General features: G+C 36.5%; 1 protein-coding gene across 1 annotated transcript; it reads right to left on the reverse strand.

Annotated features, from left to right (window-relative positions):
- Positions 1–7,882: 7,882 nt before the first annotated feature.
- On the reverse strand, positions 7,883–11,184 carry SLP2 (subtilisin-like serine protease 2). Its single transcript, XM_078295941.1, has 2 exons — positions 10,520–11,184; positions 7,883–10,100 (listed from the first exon to the last, which is right to left on the reverse strand). The coding sequence occupies exons 1-2, from the start codon at positions 11,118–11,120 to the stop codon at positions 8,380–8,382; spliced, it is 2,322 nt and encodes a 773-aa protein (XP_078152067.1). The 5' UTR covers positions 11,121–11,184; the 3' UTR covers positions 7,883–8,379.
- Between the last annotated feature and the right edge of the window lie 487 nt (positions 11,185–11,671).

Below are 11,671 nucleotides of genomic sequence, written 5' to 3' on the forward strand. Positions count from 1 at the left end.
ATTTATTTTTATATTTTTGAAGAAGAATATTTGTTTTTATTAATGAGCTGAAATTGATAATTATCCAATTAAAACAACCAAAGGAGTGTATTTGCTTAATTACAAAGATTTGGTCCCTATGATATAAGATATATAAATCTTAACCCTCTCTCAATCTCTCCATCATATCCAATGTTGTAAAAAACACCCGTGATGGCCGATTAATCGGTGATGGGTGACCAAACCGTTACGCATACCCTTAACAGAGGCATGTTTGCGGTAGAAAACGTTTAATAGGCCGTTTTTCCAATTAATTGGCCATTTTTCCAATTAATCGGCCGTTTTACCGATTAATTGGCCGATTATTCCCGTTTATTTCAGTAATTTTTTTCACATTGACTTTTTTTTAATGTCATAATGTGATAATAAGTTTTATAAATCATGTATTGCAGTTTTATTTGTACTTGAACATACATTCAATATTTTTATATATGTTTTTTCTTCTTACTTTAAAATTGATTAATTCTTCTTCTATTTATTTATCATATATTTTTCTTACTAATTACTGATGTAATTTTATCAATTAGTACGACATATTCATTTATCAAACTAAGTTGTTATTATAGACTAAATTTAGTGATTTTATGTTTGAATGTTTCATTTCTTTCACATAATATATTATTAGTATTTGAAAAAAGTTTAACTCTTGAATTTATTTTTTCATTAAATAAATATGTTACTAACACATGTAAAGTGCTTATGCGTTAAAAAAAAAGTGTAGTGTCATGTTATAATAATAAAATTAATTTAAATTAAGTTTATTTGATAAGTTTAATGAGTTAAATAAATTATGATATATATACATAAATTTAATAAAAACGTTAAATTGTCCGCATAATTCCGATTAATCGCTTGGCAGTACCCCATCCGTCCGACGACTGCATACCGTTATTTACAACACTGATCATATCTTAAACATTAAAAGATAAAAAATAAAAAATAAACAATCAAAAGACTTTCTAAGAACACTTTCTTACAATTAAAAATTAAATCTAATGAGATTCTAAATTATAAGAGAAACTATGAATTCAAATATTTCTGCATAATTCTAAACAAAAAATAAATCCTGACAAATGATATCGATCGATGACAATTTTGGCCCCAATACCACACAACTATATTCGACGGTTTCTAGAAGTGTTCATAAATCCCGGCATTAGTTCTTCTAAAACTCATTTTAATATCAATTTCAGTTTACTTAACTCTCTAAATATTTTCAAGGACAATTTATATTTATTCCTTATTAAATGTCAGATTTTCAGTAATGGTTTATAGGTGCATTTTATTGTGGATCTTGATGTAATTATGTATGTTTGTTTTAAATCGGATGATTATAATAAAAAATTAAACCATAGTTCCTTGAGACAAGAGAATTTTGAACCACAACAAAAACAGACCTAGCGCTAGGAATGGACGGATTAATTGATTGGTTAAAACGGCAGACAAGATTTCCATGATTCAAGTGCAAGGACGATTAATTGATTGGCTACACGAATATTACAGTTTTTCTCTATTTTTTTTTTGGAGAGGGGTGGTGGTTGGACAAAAAAAATTATTGGAACAGTATTGACTCGGTTACGAGCGGAGTCCAACTCAATGCCACCCTTACCAGAGAGTACATTTAGAAAATTCAGACAATTTTTTAAATCTGATATGAATCTCAAAATGAAGCTCCTATATCTACAATGTGTACTAAACTTTTTTTTTTTTTTGGTAATTATATCTTCCTCCACTTATTATTCTCTCATTTCTTCCTCTAACTAACTAGTTTTTTATTTTAACTATAACTACTAATTCTAACTACTTTTTTTATTTCTTTCTTCTTTCTCCCTTCCTCTCCCACCTCCACCTCCCTCTCCCACCTCCGCCTCCGCCTCTCTCTCCCACCTCTGCTTCTCCCACCTCTGCCTCCCACCTCAGCCTCCGTTGTTTTTCCATCGATAAGCTCCCTCCCACCTCCCACCCTCTCCCACCTTTAAATGTTAATACAATAAGTTCCCACCCTCTCGATCCCACCTCTGCCTCTGCCTCCGGTTTTCCATCTATGCCTGCTGCTCCTACTCCAGCAGATGTTCTGCCGGAGATAATCTGTCACTCCATCCCAATCAAGCATGCCTTCGCCGGGTATGAATACTTCAATTTGTATGAATGAATACTTTATATACTATATCCCAATCAAGCATGCCTCCACAGGGTCAGATCTATCACTGTCGACCGTCTCAAAATGAGTGCTAAATGAATGGAGTTCAACTATTTTTGTCTCTGTGGATGTAATTAATCCATTTCATGTCTATGTTTCTCTTCCTCATGAAATAGTTCATGAATGGTGAATTAGGCTAGTGCGTACTAAGTACTAAGAAATTACAAAAAAAACAAATTTTGAAAAAAAAAATAGAGGTATACGAATGAATACTTGATGTCTTAGATATGAGTACTTCAACGTGTATGAATGAATATTTGATATCTTAGGCATGAATGCTTGTGTGACAAGATATGAATATTTGTGCAACAAACAACTCGAAAGTATGTCATCATGGATCTCATTTGAAAGATAAAATTGTATAGAAAACATTTGTGGTTTTAGATTTGCAAAATTCCTCACAAATCGTCAGAAATATTGGTTAGATTGAACAGAGAAAAAAAATACATCTAAAAATGTGTAAAAGATGGATGAATGATGTGTCCAGTTTTTATATTTATACTTGCACGACGAGGATAAATAATTTCTTGATGAGGTATGAATACTTGCGTTAAGAGATATGAATACTTGTGCAACAGATAACTCAAAAGTATATCATCATGGATCTCATTTGAAAGACAAAATTGTGTAGAAAACATTCGTGGTTTTAGATTTGCAAAATTTCTCACAGATCATCAGAAATATTGGTTAGATTGAACGGAGAAAAAAAATACATCTAAAAATGTGTAAAATATGGATGAATGATGTGTCCAGTTTTTATATTTATACTTGCACGACGAGGATAAATAATTTCTCGATGAGGTATGAATACTTGCGTTAAGAGATATGAATACTTGTGCAACAGATAACTCAAAAGTATATCATCATGGATCTCATTTGAAAGACAAAATTGTGTAGAAAACATTCGTGGTTTTAGATTTGCAAAATTTCTCACAGATCGTCAAAAATATTGGTTATATTGAATAGAAAAAAAAATACCTCTAAAAAACGTGTAAAAAATGGATGAGTGATGTGTCCAATTTTTATATTTACACTTGCAAGACGAGGATGAATACTTTCTCGATGAGGTATAAATATTTGCGTAACAAGATATGAATACTTGTGCAACGGACAACTCGAAAGTATATTATTATGGATCTCATTTGAAAGAGAAAAATTTGTAAAAGACGTTCGTGGTTTTAGATTTATAAAATTCCTTACAGATCGTCAAAAATATTTATTATATTGAACGGAGAAAAAAAAAACACCTCTAAAAACGTATACAAGATGGGTGAGTAATGTGTCTAGTTTTTTTTTTTTTAAATACTTGATATCTTAGATATGAATACTTGATGCTCTATATATAAATACTTTATGCATTATCAATGAATATATACTTGTGCTTATAAGTTGTAAAATCTTTCAAATATTAGGTGATGGTCCTCTTAAATAGTTAGTAATTATTTAAGTAATTAATGACTGAGTAAAAAAAGAAATGAAGAAATGTTACGAGAGAATAGGTGCTTTTTTTTTTTTTTTTAGGAACTAATTCCAAACTATTCTTTCCTAAGTGTGCCCCGAGTATAAGGGGATAGGGATCCTAATCGGAAACACATGCCAAACTTTCCGAATCCTCGAATCCGAATTGACTTGACGGTTACCGAAAACCAATCCAACATGGACCAAAGTCAAATTTGATATAAATCCAACCAACCAAAAGTACACGATCGATTACCTTTTAATCTGAGACTTATCAAAAGAACGAGACTAACAAATTTATAGATGTTAATTAATTTCGTGTTCAGGCTATCTCGAGTTACGACAAATCTTGATTTGATCTCATCTAAGAAAAAGTTCCATCTCATCTAGGGGTGTCAACGGTTACGATACGGGTTGAATGGAGATGTTTTTATACCTGTAGCTGTTATGATAACAAAAAATAATTTTTACTCTTATCCGTATTTTAAAATACGATATGGGTCAGATAAATAGATAAAAAAAATTCATTAACATTTTGATTTGTGTTTTCGATATAATATTTTTCAAACAAGAAAAAAAAAATAGAATAAGTTGTATTATAAAAATTTTAATAAAATGCAAAACTTTATTGTATCATGTATCATCTTCATACAAATATATATATATGAGGAGGGTTCAAATGCCTCCATTTTTTGTGCCTCCATCATGCCTCCATTTTTAAAAACTTTAATAACTCAAAATTTAAATCTTAAAATTCAAAATAAAACCGTTGGATATGAACTATATCATTTTATCTATGCACATGTAAAAAATTATGGCATTTCAACTTTGTTTTGATTGTCATCTTGAAAATGTATACAAATGTGGATAATTTATAGACGTTGATTTTTCAACTTATTGATTCATATAAAAACAAAATCAAAATGCCTTAATTTTTTATGAGCACATAGAGAAAATAACATAGATTACATCTAACGGTTTTATTTTGATGTTTAAGTTTTAAACTTTGAGTTATTTAAGTTTTTAAAAATGGAGGCATGATGGAGGCATTTGAACCCTCCTCTATATATATATAGAGTTAGGCTGGGGTGCTATGGATAGCATAGTGGCCTCTACGCTACGGCTCAATATTCGAGTTTTCAAAATCCAAACGGTCGATCCGAACCGTTCATCTTATTCTCTATATTAATATCTGCTTGGAGACCAAATTTTACATTTTTCTGAATTTTTTTACTATTTATTAAGTATTTTACAAAATTGTTGATCCAACGGTGGCTGCACAAAACAGAAAAACCGTTGGATTAGCGATTTTCAAAGTGGCTTAATAAATAGTAAAAAAATTGAGAAAATTATAAAATTTGGTCTCCAAGCATATATTAATATGGAGAATAAGATAAACGGTTCGGATCGACCGTTTGGATTTTGAAAACTTGAATATTGAGCCGTAGCACGGGAGGCCACTATGCTATCCATAGCACCCCAGCCTAACTCTATATATATATATATATATATATATATATATATATATTTTTTTTTTTTTTTTTTTTTTTTTTAAATTATCTTATGCAATAATGGGTAAGATAACAAAAAAAATTATTACCCTTAACTGTAATCGATAAGCTAACAAAAAAAATTCTTACCCATATCCATGTTTTCAAATACAATACAGGTTGCAGGGGCGGATCCACTGTAGCACAGGGGGGGTCAGCTGCCCCCTGCTGGATTTTTCAAAATAGTGCTAAAAATCTGTTTTTCGGACCTCTGCCCCTCCCTGGAATTCAAATTGTCCCCTTGTAACCCATTCTGGAATTCTAATAGACGGAACGGAGCCCATATAAACTCTGAGCGAAACAAATTAGCGGAGCCCAAATAGGCGCTGATCCCAAATATCGAAAATTAGTTGAACCAAAATATATTTTTTTTTAATTCAAAGGCAGAGACTGCCAAGTTGAACCAAAATGTTGATTTCAAATGCCTTATAGATGTTGAATTGTTTATTTTTTTCAAGTAATTTAGGATTTTTATTATATTGATTGGTAGTTTTTTTTGTTATGTTGAATTATACCCGATAAGCTATTGGATTTGAACCCGATAAGCTATTTGCATCCGATTATTGCCCCGTCCTGACAAAAATCATGCGTCCGCCCCTGACAGGTTGGATAAACAAATAAAAGTGTGCCATTGACACTATGCCTAATCTGACCCAAAAAAAAAAAAAAATAGTATACATAATGACTCCAAAATAAAAGGATTTTCTTAAAAAAACTGAGAGAGCATTTTTTCGGTTTTAACTATTAAGACGGATGTACGTACGTACATTTTTTGTTGAAAAAATAAATACTCGTTGGGAATTATAGGGATTTTCTTTGTTGTTTTCTATTTAATGGCAACTATTTTTTTTAACAAATCTATTTAATTTAATGAAAAAATTTATGTTTTCACGAACTGACCTTCAGAAATAAACTCCAAACTCGAATTTGTCAGAAACCTAGAAACAAGAAAAACCAATAAATATAGACCGCCAACTGACTGGAGCACAAGTTGGTGTAACCATAATGATCCGACATAGCAACATCATAAATGATTGAAAGTAAAACATTGAAGGATAGAACCTTGACTCGAGATGTGCTTCAAATTAGAGAAGAGAGATATTTTGTGACACGTCATGTGTCATGTGTTCAGGTAACTGCCTGGAAACGATCGACCTTTCATTTGTTTTTTAGTGCACATATGCAATTGAGGGTTTGAGGGTTGAGAAAGGGTGGCATTGCTGGTTGGTTCCAAGATCATACTAAGGGGTGCTACAATACATGAAACATGGCTGAACTCTTCAGTATTTGATGCGTAGAGGAGGGGGAATTACAATCAAGGAGTGGAAGGCTCTGTTTATGACTGACTGTAGCTTGGTCCAATGCCAGGAACAGAATGCAAGAACATTTAGAGCAACAAGCACACATGTGCACTGTGTAGTACCTAGGATGGTAGCCTCAGTTTTGATTAAGGAAAAGCAATAGTTGATGGTTAAACAGGGAAGCAGATCACCTGCCCCCTCAGTCACTGCGAGGTGGGGCTAGGTTTAGGATTTAGGGTTTAGGGTTTAGGGGGTCCACCAACAGTGACTCTGGGGGCAGAAAATTCCTGCCCCTAGGGGGGCAGACGATTCAATTCCGTTAAACTGAGGTTCTGTGAAGGAAGCAGAACATTGCCCAGAATATTAAAATTATTTTGTTCTTTTCTTTTTGGTGGTTTTCCTCTATTTCTTTCGTCGTCTTATTCTTTGTTGCTTCTTTTCCTGAAGCAGCAGAGAATTTAACAGTTAGCCCCCACAAGAACAGACCTCATCAATTGCAAGTAAAACGAAATCATGTGAACCCATAAGTTGGCATGAATTGAAGCCTAACGGATCTCTCTATTTTCTCATTTAATCATTCAATTCACTTCAGGTGTGTTTTACCAACCAACTTCCACCTTCTCTCTGACATCATTTCTCTGTACTCTGTCTATGTTTAATTTTGTCAGAAAACCACAAATATTGTCAGAGAGCTTAATTAGCAAGGAGATCATTATTATTATTAAGTTGTACTGGAAAGTGTTTGATTGAATCATTGAAAGACATGATAGCTTTTGTTAGTTAAACAAAAAACAAAACAAAAAAATCGGACTTCTCATGATATAAAAGGCACAATAAGAAGAAGCCCTACTTTTACACGTCATAATTAATTTTCTCTGTCAACTAGTATGCCTAATCGATGATGTATCAAATTAGAGGAACCACGCATTTCATCATTATTTCATAATCATGTCTTGTTGACAAAATACGAATGGAGAAATGTTTTGCCATGCGGCCATGCCTCAGACGAGAGAATTTTTGTCGTTTTATTTTTTTACTATTACAAAAGACTTCACATGATTCATAAGATTTATTTTCTTATCAGAAAGAATAATGAAAAAAGTGGAGTTCAAGACACCAAGTACAGAATGGTCTAAAATTCATAAAAATGGCTTCCATTTTTTAAGCATGTTAACGTTCTGACAAGAAACTTAAAAGAGTTCAAGCACGCATCGCAGATTCAAAAACCAGTATACCACTACTGAGATGATTTGAAAGCTTTAACGGTCATTTAATGCTCAAAAAACAGTTTATGCACACGAATCAACCGTAATAATTTTTTCAACAAAATTATATAATCTGAAACAAACAACATATATAATCGGACCTGTAGCAACATGTCTCGTTGTTTTCACAAAACTTGTAATCATAACAACGAAAGTGCTTAGCGCGCACATTATATAAGTTAATTTCCATACCAACTTACCAATCAGGCACTCTGAAGCAAACTTAGAAGTGAAGCAAATAACAAGAAAAAAAAATGAAGTTCAAAATAGTACCAAAACTTTAATGCATATTACACTATACCCCCATCATTAATTACGGTTCCCTATCTCTTAATAAATGCTCTCCATTATCCATAGCTGGACCCCAAAATGTGATCAGTAGTCTATTCTGGTTCATTTTAACCCCACCTCAAGCTTCTGTAAACTTCTTTACAGCACAATGAGTGTTATTTCCCCCTTGTATTTTCACATGGATTCCAATTTACCTGTAAAAGTTCCACAGTTTTCAAACCATCTCTCCAGCCTAAAATATTTGGAAATTACAATGGTGCATGGCAAAAACTTCTTCACATTGGTTGAACCCAGTAGACAACAAGCGGGCTCCGCACCTCGTGTTCGCCGTCAGACCAAACAAGATACCCATAGACAGGTGCAGAGGTGGGACCCGCAGCAGTTACCGTGACGGCAAAGCTTTGTTTCCTTGCAGCTTTTGTAAAAGACAATGTCTCAGGCTGAACAGCCACCTTCATACCTTTGACCCCACTAGCCATCTCTACCTTGGCATTATAAAAAACTTCCGCTTTCGCCCCCACATTTGTTACGGTCCTCAATACTGTCTTATTAGTTCTGTTCCCCCCACTTGTTTGCCCAAACACAACAGATATCGATGGATAATTCAAATTCTCAGCTAATTGTTTCTTTCTGGGGCATGTTACCGGCACATGAGTTATAACCTGTATGGTATTTGCATCATAACCAATTGCACAGAGGAACGAGATGTAATCCGCATCTCCAAGATCGTACACAAGACCAGGATCAAGTGCACGTGCCAAGTTAAGGTGACCAGCACCAAAGTCAAGTGGAGTTGCCACATGGCCAGTGGCTTCATCCACCAATTTTCCATCTTGGTTATCAGCCACTCTAGCAGTTGTCATCATTGCGGATCGGATTGCAGCAGGGCTCCAATCCAGGTGTGCAGATTTGAGCAGTGCAGCTGCACCACTAACATGAGGGCATGCCATAGAAGTACCTGATAAGATATTGAACTCGGTCTTTCTCGAGTCAGTTTCAAGACCTGTGGGTCCTGCAGCATCAGTCCATGCTGCAAGTATGTTCACACCTGGCGCAATCAAGTCAGGCTTGAGCAGTTCTGGGCTGAGCCCATTGGGCCCGCGTGCAGAGAAAGATGCTACAACAGGTGCAGGCTTGACTCCAACCAACGTACCCTTGAAAACAATAGTGGCCGTTGGGTTGGCAGAACCTGTCACGTAGCTCTTAATCACATCTCCCTCATTTGCCCCTATTGCACAAGCCGGTAGCACGTGTGCATCTCCAACCAAACCCTCTCCATTTGTAGCACTATTTGCAAGTATCATACCTACACCACCGGCTTCTCTCACGACCAATCCCTTGGCAACACGTGGACTGCTCCCACGGTCACATATCACGATCTTTCCCGCAATAGCCTTCGGGTCGAGCGAGCTTTCCATGCAAAGAGAAGCTGATAAACCACTAGTCCTGCCTGGGTACACTATCGGAAGCATCTTATCAGAAAGTGGCTTGCCAGCATAAAGTGACACACCAGAGAATTTGCGTCCATCCCCTAGAACTATCTCTGCTGGGAAGCTACGATCAATTGTACCTGCACCCACTGTGGTCAACCACGGTGCGAGGTTGGTGACCGACATGGGCGAGGGACCATCATTACCGGCTGACGTGGCAACAAAAACACCATGCGAATTTGCACCATATGACCCGACAGCAATTGGGTCAAGATAATACGGAGAAGCTACACCGTCACCACCACCAATTGACACGGAAATTACATTGACCCCATCTGATACGGCTTTATCAAAACCAGCAAGGATGTCAGAGTCGAGACAGCCAGAATTACTCCAGCAGACTTTATAGGCTGCCACACGTGCCTTAGGCGCAACGCCTTTTGCTATACCAGCAGCATACCCAGAAAAATTTGCACTAAATGAAATGCTTCCTGCGGCAGTGGTGGCAGTGTGGGTCCCATGCCCATCTGCATCACGTGGTGAAAGGAATTCGACCGAGGCATTACCTGTAATAGGTTGGATTTCTTTGTAAGGTTTGAACATCATTATTATGGTGTTGTGCTTCACAAGTAGTATTGTAGTAAGAAACATTTTAGCATTGGTACCTTCGGGCCTTATTTTTCACAATTATTTATTCAGTATTTATGTTTTGGTCCTTTGTAATTCATGATAGTTTAGTCATCCTGGCTACAGGGATGATAAAATTACCTAATTTCTGTATTTGTAGAATTGTTGTGACAAATATCAGCAAAACGTAATAATCTCAAAATGGGAAGCACTCAGGATAGTGTAATAGGAACACGTCTACAGTAAGTAACCAAATGTAGATAATTAGATTCCTCTCTCAACTCAGAAGATTGATATAGGAAAAAAAAAAAAAAAAACTTAGATTCGACACTCGTGAGGGCCATGAATAAAAACATACCCGCAACAGCATCTTTGCCATATCTTGCAAGATGGCCCTTGACAAAAAACCTTGCTCCCACAAGCTTTTTGTTACAAGCCGAAGCACTGAACCCGGGACCCGTTTCACACTCGCCTCGCCACGTGGCCGGAACCGGTGGCAAGTTCCGATCCGAAAAGCTCCTTCTCTCGGGCCACACGCCCGTATCTAACACGCCCACGACCACATCTGATCCGTAATCCGACAAGGACCAAAGCCCGAGTTGAGTTCTCAGGCCCAAAAACTGCGGCGATCTGGTCGTGTGGAGTTGGCGCACTCGGTCTTCGTACACCGCAAGCACGGAAGGGTTTTGGCGCAGGGAATTGGCCTGAGTAGAGTCTAGGGAGGCGGAGAAGCCATGAAAGATGGTATCGTACACGTGGAGGGGTGCGAGTGGTTCTGATGATTCGTCGGAGAAGGCGGATGAGGCGTACCAGTGGGAGTGGGAAGTGAAAATGGCGGGTTTCGCGAGGGAATTAACTCGAACTATGTAGGTTTTTCTCTGGGTTTGGGGTAAAGAGTTTGTTAGGGTTATGGATAGGGTTAGAAGGGAGAAGAAGAGTGATGAGAGAGTGGTAGCCATTGGAGAGGGAAAAGGGAGAGAGAGGAGATGCCGAGGAGAGGAAATGGTTTGAGAGATGTCAGTAGCGAGTGAGAAAGAGCGAGAAAGTACAGAAATAGAAAAAGCGGGGCCTCGTAGTTTTGAAGATTTAGTGCTGGACCTGGTCTTGAACCGTTGTGTCCATATTGTTAAACTGACTGTGGGTCCAAAAATGTCTGCTTTTCTGAGATGGGTGTAGTCAACTAGGTAATATGTTCCGTGCACGAGAGAATGGGCCGAGTCCCCATCGTCTGCATTAACTCAAAAGAGAATCTTTTCAGTTAATGCATATGGACCGTCTGATTGTAAACGGAGCTCATCCGGCCTATGCTTATAACATGGGGGTCTTTAATATTTGTGAGGATCCAATTAGCACGAATCTTAAATCTGATCAGACGCTTCATGTGTATTAACTCAAAAGATTCTTTTTTGAGTTAATGCAGAGGATACGAATTCAGAATGGCCCGGTAGGAGGGAAGGTAAGAATTGATTTTTTTTGCTTCAAACACGCCCGTAGGCAAAGGTAAGAATTG

Source organism: Carex rostrata, chromosome 31, assembly GCF_964058835.1.
Source record: "Carex rostrata chromosome 31, lpCarRost1.2, whole genome shotgun sequence".
Classification (NCBI taxonomy): Eukaryota; Viridiplantae; Streptophyta; class Magnoliopsida; order Poales; family Cyperaceae; genus Carex; species Carex rostrata.

What these genes read in the sequence shown, in the direction of transcription:
- SLP2 (XM_078295941.1), bottom strand. Translation starts at nt 11,120, where the DNA reads ATGGCTACCACTCTCTCATCACTCTTCTTCTCCCTTCTAACCCTATCC. An exon ending in TGGCAAAGATGCTGTTGCGG is followed by an intron (nt 10,101 to 10,519) that starts GTATGTTTTTAT and finishes AACCTATTACAG; the next exon opens with GTAATGCCTCGGTCGAATTC.